The sequence below is a fragment of the Sinohyriopsis cumingii genome, chromosome 10 (assembly GCF_028554795.1).
Source record: "Sinohyriopsis cumingii isolate HCF-2022 chromosome 10, ASM2855479v2, whole genome shotgun sequence".
Taxonomy (NCBI): Eukaryota; Metazoa; Mollusca; class Bivalvia; order Unionida; family Unionidae; genus Sinohyriopsis; species Sinohyriopsis cumingii.
In genome coordinates, this window is record NC_142970.1 from 104,267,952 (window position 1) to 104,286,844 (window position 18,893).

General features: G+C 39.4%; 1 protein-coding gene across 1 annotated transcript in view; it reads right to left on the bottom strand.

The window, feature by feature from the left end:
* The window catches only part of LOC149790759 (D-serine dehydratase-like), a 31,978-nt gene extending 15,166 nt beyond the window's left edge, over window positions 1-16,812 (bottom strand). The window contains exons 1-8 of the mRNA XM_089971439.1: window positions 16,760-16,812; window positions 14,514-14,677; window positions 13,735-13,872; window positions 12,107-12,249; window positions 11,653-11,839; window positions 11,126-11,247; window positions 9,767-9,965; window positions 8,790-8,895 (exon numbers count right to left, since the gene is read on the bottom strand). Of these exons, the coding sequence (XP_089827565.1) occupies window positions 8,790-8,895; window positions 9,767-9,965; window positions 11,126-11,247; window positions 11,653-11,839; window positions 12,107-12,249; window positions 13,735-13,872; window positions 14,514-14,668 (1,050 nt within the window). The 5' untranslated portion in view covers window positions 14,669-14,677; window positions 16,760-16,812. The remainder of the gene's footprint in view (window positions 1-8,789; window positions 8,896-9,766; window positions 9,966-11,125; window positions 11,248-11,652; window positions 11,840-12,106; window positions 12,250-13,734; window positions 13,873-14,513; window positions 14,678-16,759) is intronic.
* Window positions 16,813-18,893: the final 2,081 nt, after the last annotated feature.

An 18,893-nucleotide genomic window follows, 5' to 3' on the forward strand; every position in this document is an offset into this window, starting at 1 on the left:
GCCCAAAATGTTCTCTTGTAAAGTATCCATAAGTATATACACTGTTTTTGGAATCCTTGGGTGGTGGCCAATAGCCTCGTTTACCTTTGTGCCTGATGTAATATCCACTCATAATCAGTCTTCTTATACTTTGGAACAAAGCATAATTTAAAAACGGTTCAATAACTTTGCGTTTGCGTTTCACTTGTATTTTGATCAGTTCTCAGTAAATGCGTTCTCTCAACTCCACAGGCAAAGCACGAATGTTCTCTAGCAAAGTATCCATGAATAGGTCATACTAAATCCTCTTTGGTCTGACACAAAACATGTACTCTTTGCACAGACATGGTTTCAATTCATTGTCGAATCTAAATCGTTTAGTCACTAATTTACACGTTACACTTCGTTCAGAAGTTTCCTCTTTCACTAAGTTGACATTGTGTTCAAGATGTTGGTAATTCGTTAACTCTTCCTCTGGAATTCGATGCAGTACGTTTACAATGTAGTAGATAGAATCGTCAATACCAAACCATTCCTTTTTAAAACCAGGGGGTCGTTGATCAATGTCTGTCCAATGGAACACTTTAAACTCAATCAGTCCTTGTATAGCATTCAGGTACCAGTGGTTCAAACACCGGTGACGTAACGGATGCAATTGTTCTTTACGTTTCACTTGTATTTTGACCAGCTCTCGGTAAATGCGTTCTCTCAACTCCACAGGCAAAGCACGAATGTTCTCTTGTAAAGTATCCATGAACAGATTATGGTAAGTTAGTTCAACGTCTCGGTCCCACTAAGGGTAAGTAATGACAATTCGGTGACCATCGAGCATGTTCTACGTAGTCCGAATCTTGCGGTTCCCAGTGGTGAAGTGACACATCAACTGAAGCACTTGACTTTATCTCCTTCGCCCAAGTAGAAAAATCCGGCTCTGGCTAATTCTTCGGGGGTCGGTCCTCCCAGATACTTAGGCCATTTTCCTTTGAACGATTGAAGACGATTTTCAAAGTCGCAGTATTCCGACAAACGCACAGGAAACGAATATTCTTCTTTCACAGGTTCGTTTCGATGAGGGTTGAGTGACATGGGCAGGAGTTTGCTCAGGGCTGGATGACATCCGTAGGGGGGTAGACGTGAAGGTGAACATTCCCCTTTAAAACGAAACCCAGTAAAATGTCCAAGAGGACGAGCGGCATCGCTTTCGCATCCCTCAGGTTTGACATGCATTGCATCCCTTTCCATGATAGGGGTAATGACACTAAAGTTCCCATGATGCTTTACGGCATCGCTAAGGTCACAACGTACAGCATCGTACCCATCGCAAGGCTGACAATCGCATTCCACTTCCGAAGCCTCACACTTGAATTGTGCCTTTCTAAACAACTTGTTCTGTGTTTCTCTGAAAGTATTCATCTTGTTCGCTCGGTCTTGGTAGTCACAATGAACTATCGATCTTGACCATAGCCCCTTTTTATACTAGTCGCAATGCAGTCTCAAGCTTGTACATCTTTCCTTTTTTATGTTTTTTATGTCTTGTTCTGGAAGGTACCGTCTCTAAGGTACCGTCAACATTGTACCGTAGTGTGATGGGTGGAAAGGCCATAGAAAGGTAAGGGCAGTGCGGAGGCCATCGAGTATGTTCCAGAATAGCTGAATCTTTATAGATACATAGATCCATTCGTAACTTCAGTCTACAAGCGAAACACTGTACCTCGTATCCCAATCCTGACTCAGGTCCCAAGTAGACAAATCCTGTTCTAGCTAAAACATGCGAAGAAGGTAATCCTTCCCTATCCGTAGGCCATTTCTGAAACGTGTCCAATCGACGGGCACAATCACAATAGTCAGGTAAGAAGACTGGAAAATGGTAGGGTTTGAACTTGGAGTTCTCATCGGGTTTCTCACTCGATTCTTGCTGTGGCGAAGTCATCTTTCTGGTGGGGTAACTATCCTCTTACAACCAATGTTTTATACCAACGTGTCCATACGATAAGGTGAAATGATTGGGAAGTAGAACTCGCTTCTGGTACACGATTTGATAGACTTTTTCCAAGGGCCGACTGACGATGTGATGAGTGGGTAAACGTACAATCTTGTTCGGTTGATAGGTGGTCACTTTAAAGTTTCCATCCTCTCCCGATTGCAAGGCTTCTTTCAATACCCCAAAATTGACCACTCGACTGGTATGATAATTCAGAGTCAGTCCTTTCACTTTGCACGTCGTGTGCACTTCTCCTTGTTTGTCCCGGTATTCGTAGCCGTAATTTTTGGGACCACCACTGACGAAACTTAGAATCTTGTCGTCGGGATGCTTGTCTGTCCAGGCTCCTAAACGGTCTCCTTCGATGTTAGGGTGCTGTTGACTCGGGTGATGGATGTAAATTCAACTGTCCGTGTCAAAGTACAGGACGCGTTCTCCTAACAGTTCTAAAGCTTCGTACAATTTTAAGCGAGCATGAGCTGTCACGTAAGCCGCAATGATGACATTTCCAAAAGGGTCGTCTTGTACAAAGTCCAGATCTTCTTCGTAATTGACCAAGATCAAATCCTCTCGAACGACGTCCACGTGTTTCATGTATTTGGTTTTGTCGTGAATCATCTGGAAGTAGCGGGAAGGTTCTGTCAAATATTCCGTCTTGGGTAAACACGGTCGTTGTGCCATTTTACCCCACAAGCAATTTAACATCACTTTGGCAAACGATCGCCTGCCTTCGTTTTTCTCGATGTGGTCTAAAGAGATGCCTTCTTGTTCATAGTATTTCTCTTTGAATTGTATTTGGTCTTCGGGAGTGTGACACCAGGACGGATAGCTGCTGGCTTCTTGTTTCAGTTTCAAAAAGGCATCCACGTAGTCGGCGAAAATGCCTTTCTGACTGGGATCACCCTTGTGGTATTGTTCTGTCTTGGAAAAGTGGCAAATTTCGTACACTTCTAACAGTTGGTATCCCATGTCCAGAGCTTTGAACAATTCCACGCTGACCCAGGTTCCCGTCAAGGCACGTTCTTCCTGGGTGTGCTGACAAGGTTGGTCTTGGTTGCACGTTTCGGCACAAGTACGGCACAATGGAAACATCAGTTTGCCTTGACAATGGTGAGGTAAGACGGGATGGTATAGGTTCGTGGGAGGCAAAACTTTGCACTTGATCAAGCCTTCGTATTGTCGAATGTTTTTCAGGTCGATGTGTTCCATTAACAATTGCGGGTGCCCTACAGGAAAGCGACAATATTTGCACACGTAGGGATACAGCGAACACACGTCCAAGTATTTGATTTCTTCTCCTTTCTCTTCGTCGGCTTGGTACAGCAAACAGGTGGCATTGGTCCTTCCTCCGTACAAACTATCCCTCGGTTTCAGCGGGTCCATGAACTGGTAACTTTCCACGAGACGTTTAAACTCGGGATCGGTTTTCATACGGTGATCGTACTCGTGTTCCCACATTTCCACCACTTGGTATCCTTGCTGTTCTAACTTTAGGCGTCGCTGACAAGTGTCCTGGTACAAGTCTTCCATGATTCGTTGCAAAAACTGATTTTTAGTGCCACGGTCAGGGTAACAGACGGGACATCCGTGAAATAAGCAACCGTTAAACTCGTACACGATCTTGGGGTTTTCTAAGTCCCAGCCATCGACCGAATACGTTCCGATGGTCTTTTCGCCCCCTCCGTTGCGGGCATGCTGAATCCACTTGTCTTCCTTGTCGCACAAGTAATGTAACCAACGTAGGGCTTTGACCGAGTATTGAGGTTTGACAAAGTTGGTCGTTTGAGGGCTGATGACAGCCACAGTGTTTTCAGGCATGAATCGTTGTCGATACACTAAGGAACACGCTTTGGCAATGGTGCAAGCTTCTTTCAAAGGATCGACCCCTCCGTGTTCCATGAACAGTTCTCGAAATTTTCCACAGGGTGTCTTTGGACAGGCCAGCTTGTTGTAACAGGAGTTCTGCTTCGTTTCGTTGTTTGGCTCGGTCCGATTATCGAATAGTTTTCCAGGCTCTTTTCCATTCTACCGTGTCGTTCTTGTTGGCATAGGTTCGTCCCACCACGATGGCACGGACTAAACACATCTGGTCTTGAGGGTTGTTAATTTGGACTAGACTCTTTTTGGTGCTGCGAAGGTCGTCCACCAATAACATCTTTTTGCGTCCAGTCCCTTGAGGAGGAGAGACGTGGGTCATGTCCAGTGTGACTTTTCCATCGGTGATGTCAAACTGGTCATTAGATTGTTGTACGTGTTGAATCTTGTCCATGACTTTGGAAGCGGTCAATTCTGCAGGGGTGCTAAACTCGATCCAAACAGGGGATTTCAAACCGTCGTGTTGTATGGAAAGTCTCAAGCGATCGTCTTCTTTGGGTTGACATTGTCGCTTGAGTGCGGTGAGCAAAGAATCCCACACCCCAGTGATGAACACTTCTGCTTTCTCTAACGGTACTTCAGCCTTGAAATCTTTAAACTTCACCGTGTATTTGTAAGCCGTGGTTCTAAATTTTCTAGAGGAGCGCTTTTCCGTCTCTCGAATGGAATAGTATTTTTCAGGGTTGACTAAGGGTGGTGAACTTGGTTTAGAGGTTTCAAATTCTGGTTCACTCATGTCCTCTTCAAAATCACTGGCATGAATTTGTGCCAAGACTTCAGCTCTGGTACGAGACGATAGATCACGTTTCTGCCTCTTACTTTCTTCTTCTTCTTTCTTCTCGAATGAATAGGATCGTTTCATCTTGAGTGCAAAACGTCAAATGACTCAAGTTTAAACACCATAGACTAATTTATAGTCATGGCAGACCAGCGTATATAAAAGGGTGTGTGTCTTGTCCTTTCACTATTCATTTCACTCTCAAGCCGAGCACAACGATGGAAGAGACTAGCCAAATCGAACGTTTCGTCAGAGCTTTGCGAGGGGTCATTAGAAAATTCTCTTCAGACCAGCCGACGGACTACTCTCCTTCCTTTCGAGATAAAAGTCAAGATACTTGCTATATCTGTCAGAAGAAAGGGCATTGGTCTTCAGAGTGTCCAGACCGTCAAAAAAGAACAAAAAAAGGGGCTAAAAAAGACAAAAATCAAGATACCTGTTATTATTGTCAAGAAAAAGGACACTGGTCTCCAGATTGCCCAAAAAAGAAACAAGAGGAGTCAGAAGAAAAGAGGAATTCTTCAGAAGAAGAGAGGGATTCTTTAGAAGAAGAGAGGGATTCTGCAGAGGAAGAAAGCAGACAGGTGAAGAAAAAGAAACAGGAGAAGAAAAGAAGAAGGGAAGAAAGTGAGGAGGAAGAAGAGAAAAAGCCTGTGACGGTGAAGAAATTTAAAAAACAGAGAGACTAAACAAGGAGAAAGAAGTCAATGAACTTTTTTTAAAGTGTTATGATGTGAATTGTGAATTGGATTGTAACAATGGATAAAAGAATAAATTAATGATATAAGGTAAGTGTCTTTGAGTTTTGATTTTAAAATAAGAACGTACACTCACGCACTCATACAAAGACACGTACTATAGGGGTAAAATGGGGTTTTTTGTTTTAAGCCTTTGCCACGGCCAAGGCCTACTTCTGGACTGCGTAATGTTGATGATGATTGGGTTGAAATCACTAAGGGTGGTACGGTAGGCTTAGTCACAGGGTTAACGTGTTTAGCTCGGGAAGGTCGTATTCTCTTCGGTCGTAATAAAGAAGTCTGATACATTTGTTTCAGACTTCTTAACTCCGCTAAAATGTCCAACAGTACCGTGACCGTTTGATTTTCACCCTCTTGTTTTTTTGCTGCTACTTCTTCTTGCTGTTGTTGCTGTTGTTTTTTTCTTACCTCTTCTTCTCGCTGCTGCTGTAGGAGAAAAGCTTGTTCCGCTTCCTTTTGTCGTTGTATAAATTTCTCCAATTCTTCTTTCTGTCTCTGTCTAAAATTCTCCACTTGCGGTAATGAAGAAGGTAACGAAGGTTCAGGAACAAATTCTTGCGAGGTAAGAAAATCCACAAAATCCCAATTTACCTCTTCTGAAAGTAAGTCCGGGTTCCGTTGGGCGGTCTCCACTGCTGGTGCACCCCAATGAATCGTTTGCTGAGTTTCCGTCATGTTGAATCACTGTCACATAGATTGACTGCACACAAGCGCTAGCGAATCTATATAGACCACGTGACGTCACAGACTGCTCTCTTCGGATTGGATGCGGGCTGACTGAATTTTGTAACGCGTGTTCGGATTGGTGAATGAACTCAATCCGTTTCAATCCTTCCTCTACCTATAAATAAGCGCAGTTCATTGCATTGATTCACCTGTTCTCGTCGCTTCAAGATGTGGACCACAGTCGAATCATCCACCCTTGTGTCTTCCATGATGTTTAGGACGGACATGCTGATGTATGTCCGGTCCAAGTGGACCGTTGTCGACAAGTCAGACACCAGTCTGTGGATACGAAGAGTGTATGTAGAAAGACAAGGTTGCCTCAAGAGGACACTGATTTATGGCCCTCGAGTAAGACGCAGCTTGAGGACAAGAAGATGCCGCAGATGCCCTTTATGTTAATGGATACATTAACATAAACCCAAAGGCCCTTTTCAGGGCCACCCATATTTCTCGAAAAGAGAATGACTTTCCATTGCCTACCCCTTTTTTTTTAAAAAAAATTTAAAAAAAAAAACAATCCCATGTTCAATTCCCCTTGTCCCTAGATAGACCCACACTTTATTCCCCCATGTTCAATTCCCCTTGAGGCTAGAGTGACTCAAAACTTTTTCCCATGTTCAATTCCCCTTGAGGCTAGAGTGACCCAAGACTTTTCTCCATGTTAAATTTCCCTTGAGGCTAAAGTGACCCTCGATTTTTCTCCATGTTAAATTTCCATTGAGGCTAAAGTGACCCAAGGGGGGCCTGTAATGCTAATTCCCATTGAGGCTAAGGTGACCCTATTCACTACTTGTAAATAAATTTGCTTGTTTTACATCTGGTGTTTGTCCCTTCGCTAATCTATGCCGTCTGGATCATTCAATTCGGCAAACATTTAGGTTATACACTCCTAATTTTTGAAAAGAGAAAATGACCCATAGCAAGTTCAATTATAAGCACAAATAGTGATTTACATCTGATTGTTTTAAGAGCCGGACCATTTAATTTCTGGGGCGGTGTAGTGGGTGGAAGGGTTGAGCTTGAGGCCCTCAACTAGTTTGAATAATTGCTATTGCTCTCATTACAAGAAAAATATTATCTTGCGGTAAAAAAGAAAGAAAAAACAAAACAAAACAAAACAAAAAAAACCCACAAAAAATCAACAAACAAACAAACAACAACAACAACAAAGAACAAAAAAAAATCAAACAAACAAAACATTATCACCTACCCGGCCCAGAAAATTGAATGGTCGATCCTTAATTCATAGGTCATTCAGAAATTATCTTGTAATGTATCAACATTTGTGAGATTTTATGGACCAACTGTAATTAAAAAAGCAAACAAGCTTGATGCTAGATAACGTCTTTATTTTTTGTGTGGATCATACCTACCTGTATAATAAAGACATGAAAGGACAGCCACCATCTTCGCTTCCCTACTATACTGTATAATTATCACAGCGCACCATACTCTCTTACTGTGTTGCTTTCCCATTTAGCCGGGGTTAATAAATTGAGTATGCTTCATTTGAACAGCTAGTGAAATGAATGAAACAATTTCATCGGCTTGATTGCCGTAAATGCTGCCAGAGCACTGACGCCTGCAAGCTCCGTCCCACTTTACGTGCTCTCGGATAACACATCCTTTTTACTTTGGCGTCTTGCAAGACATGCTGATAAAACAGTTTAATACATGGCCCAAGCTCTTAAAGTGAATTATACCCGTTAGATTTGTCCCAGAAAAATGAGAAAGCGACACTATACAACTCTGTAATTTAGAGTTTACTAGCTTGACACTGTAGTTGGGAAATAAAGACGGCAGTTGTCCGTTATTGTCGTTAGTAGGCAAAGAGTCAGGACCGTCCTAAGGAGCGGGCCATATAGTTATCCTATCTGAGAGCCAAGCTGGGAGAGGGGGTGCGCCATTTTGCGGAGCTTGTGGTATTTTTGTTCGGAGAAGGAGTGGAGGCACCAAAGGCGACGTTCGCCCAGGGCGCCGTTTTGTTCAGTGCAAATTTACTACGGTCCTGCAGCGGGTACAAAATCAAGCCATTATACAAGACATGAATCAACGTTAAATTCTCGTGCATAATTCGTTGGGTTTTTTAAGTTTGTGAAAGCTAGGCCTGTATCAAGTGTAAGCAAATAGCCCTCCTTCTGACTGTATGTAATGAGATACGAACTTCTGGTCAATGCAGAGAAATGGCTTCAGTTTAGCCATCATTCATCTGCAGCTTGTTACATGTCATCCATGATTTCACATCGGAAATGCACCTCTCTACACCTTGGATGGTAGCATCAACTTCAGTTGGGTGGCTAGATTTGTATATTTGGGTGTCATCAGCATACAATTGGTGAGATACTGGATGATGATCTACGACATTTGAGAGCGGCTAAGTGTATAGAATGAAGAGAACAGGTCCAAGAACAGACCCCTGTGGAACACCACAACATAGGTCAACTGAGCTGGAATGTATTCCGTTGTATATCATTGACATTCGAAAAATCAATACACACACTCTTTCGACGCAGAAAATTAAGCCTGCTGTTGTAATTGAAAAAAGCAGATCTCCCTAAGCCTCCACATAGAGAATATGTTTAAACTTGAATTTGTAAGACAACCATAGGAAAGATTATGCCTCCATAATTTAAGTTTTTAAGCAAAAAAAAATAATAATGGTACGTAAAGACGGGTGCATTTCTAAACTTACATGCCATGGAATGAGAAACAAGAGTTCTCCATACGGGTACATGTCGAAGTCGAGAGCGCCCTCTATAGGTTGAACCTTTCCGTGCTCCTGTGTCATCCCAAATAGCCTGAACAGGAGATAATTGCATTGATTGATATGTGACATTTACGCAAAAGAGATTTGCTTTTTGTAATTGGAAGTAACAATGTAAGGCTGAGGATAAAAATGTGATTAGATGAACGTAACATAGGACCGACAGTCATCGGTTAAAATGCTGTGTTAAGTATCAGTTGAATGCGAACAATATCATAATTGTATTAAACTTATGGATACCTTTGTCCTATTATCTGCAATAATGAGAAAAAATATCAAAACCAGGTGGTAATTTGATGGTTATATGATGCTAATGTCAAAGAAACATTCATACCTGATACACTTAGTTAAATACAATCGTTGCATTTCGTAAATACGTTTCAAAAAATAAGAAAATAAAATAAGCGCTGATATTATTTTTCTTTAGAAAATAAACACAAGTACTATTATTTGCATATGATGATTGGTAAGAAGCTATCTTGAAACTTATTCTTTGATCAATGATAATTGTACACAATGGAATCGTGGCCATATGGGTCAGTTTAGTCATGGCCCCAGCGCTAGGCGGGGCGCGGGCACCAAATCGCACGTGACTCTATCTGCCAATGCACGTGTTCCTATCTGCTTTATACCTGCCACCATCCCACTGACTGTACAAGACAGACATCAACTGAAAAAAACCCACCAGAAATGTATAGAGCAATGATAATATAATTGTGTAAGAGTTAGTGGTCACTGGTCCAAGATCAGTTGTTTCACTCTGGCCCTCCATTTTTGTTCTACCTTAACGACCGCGTTAGCTTTGTATACCTACGCTAGCTTAAATGTAATAATCTGCTTTGAAATTGACGTAAAAAAAAACACCCCCAGTTTTATATTTGCATGGAAAATTATTCTGGTCTAACCTAAGGTTTGGGTGACCTTTGAATAGAGATATTCCTGTGGGTTGATAACTCATCCTCTGTATTCCGTCGTAACTAATGGCAGAAAACCCAGCGTCCACTATCATCATATTCATGTCCTGCCTATGACTGACCACCCGCGTGGCTACTTTGACTCCCACATCTTCCTCCTGGACAGTCCCAATCGTCATCTGCATAAAGTCTAAATGCATGTGGAGTTAGAGTCATATGTTTGGCTTTTATAAATATAAGCGTTCGACATTAATTGAAGAGTGGATTTTGCTGTCAGTATAATTTTTGATGTTAATATTGTTCTGGAAGTCATTTATATAATAAGGGCCTAAAAAGCGGAGCGATTTGGCAATCACAGCCGCCACACTCTATTTTAAAGAAGAAAAACAGTCTTATAAATAAGGATGGTAGCTTCTTTATTAGGAATATTATTAGCGGAATTAATGCTGTCACCTTTTATCGCATATCGTTTCATTTCTGACTTCAATATACCTGCTGAAATAATGTTCTACTATCTGGTGAAAAACATGCTACCTGTAGAAAAGACATCCTTCTATCTGGTAAAAAAGACCTTCTCCACTGGCTGGTGAAAGGACATTCTGTTACTTTGTGAAAAAAGATTATACTATCTGGTGAAAGACGTTCTGCCATTAGTAAAAAAACTGTTTTATCCGACAAAAATACGTTCTGTCATTAAGTATCACCCCACACCAGACATGGGTTTGTAAAACACAACTCCATTTTAGATAGATTTGAAACCTCTTGTGCGGACTTTGAGAATAAATCCATACCAAACCCTAATTAGTAATTCACCTCACCCCACCCCACCCCACATATACACCAAGTTACTGATCAGTAGTCATCCCACTATATGTGTTGTTCCAATGTCTTGAATAAATTGTAAACACACTCTGCACTTTTTCCCCCGTAAAAGCATACTTATTGTTTACCAAGTTCTTTAAGAGGACCTGTTTTGCGCGCTGTATAATTGGTGCAAAAAAAACTTCTCAAAATTAATAATTTTCCACCAACAACACCACGAAAAGGTCAACAATAATTTGGTTTAGTTCAAAATATCATCTAACCAGACAATGCTACTATTATTCAGCCACATTGATTATAAATTTAAAGTTTGAACTAGTGGCCATTGTTGAATATTTTATTTGAGTGGAGAGATTGTCATCTCATTTTTATTTCGATTGGGTGCTTTGTATTAGTTGCAGCCATGTGTCTTCGCTCACTGCGGGGTGGTGTGAAATTTGAATAACGACAAAAACTGCATAAAATATGAACGATTCTTTTATCCTTCTTTCTTGAAGGTTTGGAAATGTTATGTTTGTTTTGTGTTACCATAAAATATATAATTTCCCGGATGGAACTCCGTCAGGCCGGACATAGAGTCGATGGGATTGGTACAAGATGGCGTCGACCCACAACCACAAGACTTGCAGTGTATTCCTTCCTTTCGGAGCCTAAAGATAGATGCACATGTGGGACACTTGAATTTATTTGACAAAGATGCAATTAATGAAGGATACAATCCAAATGAAACATGATGCCATTGAAAGCGAAAAAATAAAATAAAAAATAGATTTGATTAAAATGTTAGGTACTTAGTTGGTTTTCAACTTATACTGGTGTTTTTATGTAAAGAAAATAGATTACTGGATATTTTAAAAATGCTATAAAAAGATTGACTCAACATGCTGGGCATGATTCGGTTCAGATTCTTGCCGAGACAATTCCCCCCTCCCATTTTCAACCCTCACCTTGTTTCTCTCACAAAAGATCATGGATTTATCTATAATTATTACAGAATGCCTTGCTTTTTCAAATATTTTGTTCCTGTATACGATATAAGCTGCTGTTAACATCACCTCTCTTTCAGGAACAACAGTCTCTCTGTGGTGTTTTCTTGGATCTCCTGACGGAGCCCCTCGTTTCTAGCATAGGATGTATATGAGTCCCCACAGTGCGTGTACAGTCCCTGAAAGGCTATGTTCTCTGCCGTGGCAGCTATTTTGGCTAAATGGACTGCGTCATCTGAGTTCCATCTAATGCCACCTACAATGTGGAAACTTAAAAGCGATAAAAAAACAAACGCTACCACGGTATTTCTATTACAAAATATATCCGACTAAATATGAATCAAAACACTTCTAAGTCTTTATTAAGACGAGAACGAATCTCTGAAGATAAACGTAAAAAGGATAGCATCGCACAAGACAGTTTTGAAACAGCCGAGGATCTTGTTAACTGTAGTATTACAACCTTAAATTTCTTCGGTAATAGTAATTTTGAAGAACTAGTGAACTAAAGACAGAGGCTTACTTCTACCATTTCCACAGTCCAGTTCTAAGAAAACAGACCACTTTTTCCCGGGGTCGAGGGTTGAGGATTTGATTGCCTCCAGGGCAGTCATATTGTCAAACATCAAATGGAACATGTCGAGTCGATTGGCAAGTTTTGTGCATCTGGTAATAATAATAATAATAATAATCATCATCATAATCATCATCATCATCTTGTGCTTCTTCTAAGTATCATTCAATTAAGCATGACAAAAACAAATGGCATTGATAATGATTTCATGAAATTTATTTAATCATTATAATGCATAATCTTCACAAGTTTCTCCTCCATTTGCGTAACATAACAAGTTTAACATATACGAGTACAAGTACTTGACTGTCTATTTCTCTCTCTCTCTCTCTGGTAAAATATTTCTGACAAAGATCAGTGGTACATGTAATATAAAATTACAACACCCGAAAGTGTCCAGCACAGCCACAGCTAGATAATAATAATAGACAAATTGTTCTACAGTGAACTAAAACAAAAACAATAATTGCAATAAAAATTTCTGATTAAAAGTGTCAACCTTTCAGTCAGTTTGTTGTTAACAAACTATGTCAATCGTATTCAATCAGATCTCACCAGCTCTACGTGGAGATTCTGAAATATAAAGCCAGTGCCTACGACAGATTTGATAAAGAACATATTTATAAAAAATGTAAAGCCAGTGTCTACCACATATGCGATAAAATAACAGATTTACAAAATACAAAGCCGGTATCTATGACAGATGTGATACAGAATGGACTGGCGAAATACAAAGCCAGTATTTACGACATATGTCATAAAGAATGGACTGGCGAAATACAAAGCCAGTGTCTACGACAGATGTGACAAATGTAATAAACACAGATTTGGAAATTATACAGGCAGTATCTGCGACAGATCTGATAAAGAACTGATTTACAAAGTATACAGGAAGTGTCTATGACAGATGTAATAAACACATATTTGGAAATTATACAGGCAGTATCTACGACAGATGTGATAAAGACTAGATTTACGAAGTATTAAGGCAGTGTCTACGACAGATGTGATAAAGACTAGATTTACGAAGTATTAAGGCAGTGTCTATGATAGATGTGATAAAGACTAGATTTACGAAGTATTAAGGCAGTGTCTATGACAGATGTGATAAAGACTAGATTTACGAAGTATTAAGGCAGTGTCTATGACATGTGATAAAGAATAGATTTACGAAGTATTAAGGCAGTGTCTATGACAGATGTGATAAAGACTAGATTTACGAAGTATTAAGGCAGTGTCTATGATAGATGTGATAAAGACTAGATTTACGAAGTATTAAGGCAGTGTCTATGATAGATGTGATAAAGACTAGATTTACGAAGTATTAAGGCAGTGTCTATGACAGATGTGATAAAGACTAGATTTACGAAGTATTAAGGCAGTGTCTATGATAGATGTGATAAAGACTAGATTTACGAAGTATTAAGGCAGTGTCTATGACAGATGTGATAAAGAATAGCTTTATATTTACAAAGTAAGAATTCGGTGTCTACGACTAAACGAAATTGATTATTCTTCTCTGATGAATAAGGATCTTTAAAAATAATGACCAGCTGCTTTTTATTTTGTTTCCGCACCTGTCAAGCTTTTCCTTGATAATGGGATGGCCGTACAATATATCGTCAAATCCATTATCTGCATAGAACTCCGCTTCAGCAAGCGTGGACACCACAATCTTCCTCTTTGTCCCACCCGTCATCAGAATACCTCCCTCACTATTAAAAGAATAGACTGGTGATAATCTTGCAAATAAATGGGCATGCGACAGGGATATTTCATTTGTACTCTGCTGTTCTGAAATACTCCCCATCCATATGACATATATAAGTGATGAGATCGTCAAAGAAAGTTTCAACTCTTCAAAGTTGACATAATTATTACTCTAGAAGTTGAAAATAGATACTTTATTCAAATGCAAAGGGTTTCGACCATAATAAGGACACAAGGGAACTCAAACTTTATTTGCGTGAGAAAACCTTTATGGTATTTAAAAAAAAATTGTTTTCTTTGTTTTTAATGCATGCCATTATTACTCTTGCATTATTGTTTAACAAATAAAGTATGTAATAAATATTAAGAGGTTTTAACGAATTTATACTGCGAGATTTAATTTATGTATGCTGTATTTCTAGACGTATCACTAAATATTCAGTACATTTTTGTGAGGCATATTCATTCAAACTGTAATTTTCATATTGTGAGTATTTCAAACCATATTTTAGAAATGAAAATTAATCGTAAAATTTGATAGTCGTGTTGAATGTGTTCCGTAAAATTTAAGGAAAGAAATGACTATTCCTGTGAGACAGATCAATTATTAATGTTTAGAGATTTCTTGGTTAATTTGTTTGCATACATTGTTTTGTGTGTCTTCATGTGCGGTCGGAGCTCAACGCCATATCGTTTACACAGCTCAATCATTCTGCTGCAGTTACGCTTCACGATATCAATGTCGACCAGAAAACTCGGTGTGGGAACATCATATATAGTTTCCGGTACCTCGTCAGCCATGTCACGTTTCTGCAATTAATAAATAACTGATGAGCAACAGAACAAGATGGATTAGACATGCTAGTCTTTGCATTATTTTTGACATACATTACATTACTCTATGGCCAACTCTACTTTAGAATTTTACAATAAATCAACTTTAACATAGTGTGTGGGCTTATGGATGAACAAACACACAGACGCCAAAGTAATCTCTAAGTCTAGCTTCCACCAAGGCGGAATCGATACAAACTGAGATCAAGTACACTCCACATAAAATATAAATATAAATAAATACTATAAGCTGCACGATTAGGAACTGGTTCCAGAGGTGTGCACACACAAAAAAGTCATGCAAAGCAAAAGGAAACAAAACATGTGACAACTCTTTTGCTATGCAGAATAGCTCGTACAACGGTAACAATGTGTAGGAAATGCTCATTAAGAAGTAAAATGTAACAATTAAAAAAGGCGGCCCCTACCCCTGGAAAAAGTGTGCCATTTGACATTCTCAAAATTGTCGCGAGATTGTGTCATTATGTATGCCGTAAGTTCAAAAGGAAATCACTTTTTATTTAATAAAGCTTAATACAATTATAACAGAGTGCAGTCTGATAACAAAGTGCAGATACATTTTTTTTTGCTGTAGAGAAAACGTGGCCTTCCCCAGCGGATGGGAAGTGGTGCAGTTTCCATATCAGGGATAATCTATAGATATTAAGTATGGCATATTGCACCCCCCCCCCCCAAAAAAAAAGAAGTTTGGATAAAGATGAAAAGTTTTGTTTGAAATACACAGGTCAACAACAACACTTAGGAGATATACTAGATAATGCTAGGTTGTACATTTTGTGTACCTTTTTGCCTATTCTGTCTTTATTTTAGCTCAATGTACGTCTATATATATATATTAAATCAGATCTCCAGTCTTCCGAGAAGATCTGATAGAGACCTCTTAGGGGTCTTTATCTGGTGACCTTTGATTTGGGCAACGGAAATGCAGCTATCAGAAATTTGAAAGTGAATCAAAGCGTTCGGAAGACATTGATGCTCTTCATTAGTTTTGTATGAAAGTGTCTAATATATCCTATAAGGTCGGAGTTGGAGCCTTCATAACAAAAAAACGTCCAAAATCTGTTTAGACATCAAATACACAGAGGATCAGTAAGACTGGTTTAAATCTAGACTTTATTTAACCCGAATTTCAATACGGCAAAAAGAATTTCGCATTTGCCCGAAATTATATGGAGCTTTAACAGTCCTTTTATGTGACACCGTTCCTCCACCTTCCTCTTTCTAAAATATCTAAAACTTTGCTAGAGGCCGTGGGTTCGATCCCTGGCGGAGTCATACCAAAGACTTACAAAAATGGTACTTGGCTCTCAGCATTAAGTGGTTATTGTTAGCACTGGTCGGCCTGGTGTAAAGATAATGTGCCTGGGTGGGACATCATGCTACATGTCTGTGGCATGATTCCCCAGCGCTAGACATCACCATAAACAACCACACTGCAGACATCGTAGCGATGTGACTGAAAATTGTTAAAGCTGCGTTATTGTTGTTGTTGTTGTTGTAGGGTTTGACGCCATTTCTCAGCACAAGATAGGCTATACATGGTGGTATGTATAACTGGTGGAGGAAGAACCCTGGAAAACTCAGGGAAGAACCACCGACCCACGAGAAAAAGCTACGTTAAAAATCCAAATCACACACACACACACACACACAAACACACAAATTTGCTATGCTAACGTGATTAATCATACAGAATTTTAGTTTTCCGATTTTTGGTCAGGTCCAACTAACCTTTAACCTTTGACTTTTGACAAAAGGTAATTGGAAGAAATTCTAGCCATGATAAATCAAGCCGTGAACTTTTCTGACTGAAACCACGCTGGGAAGTACTGATAGATAATATCGTTTTTGCAACATGTACAAGGAGTCGAAATGGTAATACTGACCATAAGGTTGTTGCAGTTAAAAATTAAGATTCTACAATTATTTCGCAGCGATGACTTTTCTTTATGTCACAAAAATAATGTTGACACAGAAACGGAATGCTGAATTCAAATTACATTAAATTACATCGTGCATATCAGGGTTTCTACTTACAGCTAGTTCTTCCTTGCCGGCATCAAATTAGGTCAGTGTATGTCATGGCATAACGTGGAATGATAAGGTATACAATGTCATGTGGTAGTATGATGTACTACACTTGGTCATTTACTCAAGGGCACATCACGCACAAGCCCAAAACTCAAAAGTTAGGATCTATCTACTTTACATGTTTGTTTTTTTTTTTCGGCTGAGATTGTGTAAATGCATTTATTTCATCATTGTATGTGTGCTGTTTGAAGAATACATTTTAAAAACAATATTTCACTTCTTCTGTCTTCGCATTTATACAGCATAATTCCACGCTTAATTAGGGACGTAGAGAGCGATCACGAGCCCTGGGGAAAGAAACATCCACGCCTCTCCTAGTTCTTGTTAAACAAAAATTCTCCTTCATAAAATTAAAAAGTGGTGTTCGTCCAAGGCCCCGAGGATAGATCCCCGGTTGCCCCCTCCCCCACGAGAGACTTCAGACAGTCTATGAAGAGAAACAACATAGCCTGGAATAAATTAAACGCTGATATCTTGAAAAACTATCAATCTGAGCTGGACCTTCGCCTGAAAACTTTAGATATAGATACTATTTCGGACAATGTTGATAGCTTTTACCAGCACATTGTTAATGCAATACAGCAGTCAAGCGACATCGCGCTTCCAAAGTCTAAATTCAATTATCATGCCAAACCATATTGGTCAAATGAACTCAAAGAAGCACATAAACTTCAAAGACAAGCTAGGTATACTTGGATAAATGAGGGAAGACCGAGGGGTAGTCAATTTAATTCTTACAGAGAATATAAAGATAAGAAGAGAGACTTTAGAAACGTTCAAAAACTGGCTGTGGAAAAATATATGGGGGAGGTGTATGAAGAAATTGAAAAAGCACATGAATGCGATGTAAGACACTTTTGGAAAATGATCAACATTAAGAGAGGGAACAATACAAATTTTTGTCAGGAACTATCAACTGATGGAGTTTGTGTCCGTGATGATGATTCCATCGCAAATGGCTTTGCTAGATACTATGAGGACATTCACACGCCGAATTTAAACCATAGTTTTGACGGAAACTTTTATGAATTTATAGAGAGAGAATTAAATCGGGGTCTACAGGACGAAGTAAGCCATATCGAGGCCTTACAGACCAGTATCAGTTTAAATGAAGTAAGAGAAATCATTAAAGGTCTAAAGAAATCAAAAGCATCGGGCCATGATCAAATTTGCAATGAACATTTGATCTATGGCAGCGACTACCTCATCGAGTGTATGACAATTTTATTTACTCGGATGATTGATCAATCTTACATACCTGTAGATTGCAAAAAAGGGTTAGTAATACCACTGTACAAAGGTAACAGAAAATCAAAGAACTCCCTCGAAAGTTACAGGCCTGTTACTTTACTGCCTGTTATCTACAAAACCTTTGAGAAAATTATTCATGAACGTTTGGTAACTTGGCTCAAAGATACTAATTCTAGTATACCCAGTTCACAACAACATGGTTACCAAAAAGGTTTAGGCTGCACAACAGCGAGTTTTGTGCTGTTGCAATCAGTACAATATAATGTAAACATGGGTTCACGGGTTTTTGCTGCTTTTCTTGATACAAAAAAGGCATTTGATACCGTGTGGCACGAAGGACTGCTTTTTAAATTATTCACGTTGGGAATTACGGGTAAATCCCTTTTGATATTTTTTAACATGTATACAAATTTACAGAGTAAAGTTCTTGTAAATGGGCAATTTTCAGATTGGTTCTCAATTGGCCAAGGAGTGAGACAAGGGGGTGTTTTGTCAACCTTGATGTACACAATATTTATAAATGACTTGCTGCTACAGTTAGAAAATAGTGGATTTGGAGCAAAGATTGGATCCTTAGCTGTGGGAAATCCAACCCTAGCTGATGATATTTCACTTTTGGCTATATATCCTAGCAATCTACAAAAGCTGTTAGATATAGCATACGACTACAGTAATAAGTGGCGATTCGAGCTTAGTGTTACAAAGTCATACATTATCATTTTCGGACCCCAATACAAGAATTTTATCAATATGAAATGGTATCTTGGCCCGTCATGTTTGCCGGTCACCGATTCGGCAACACACCTGGGTCACCGGATTAACTCAAAGC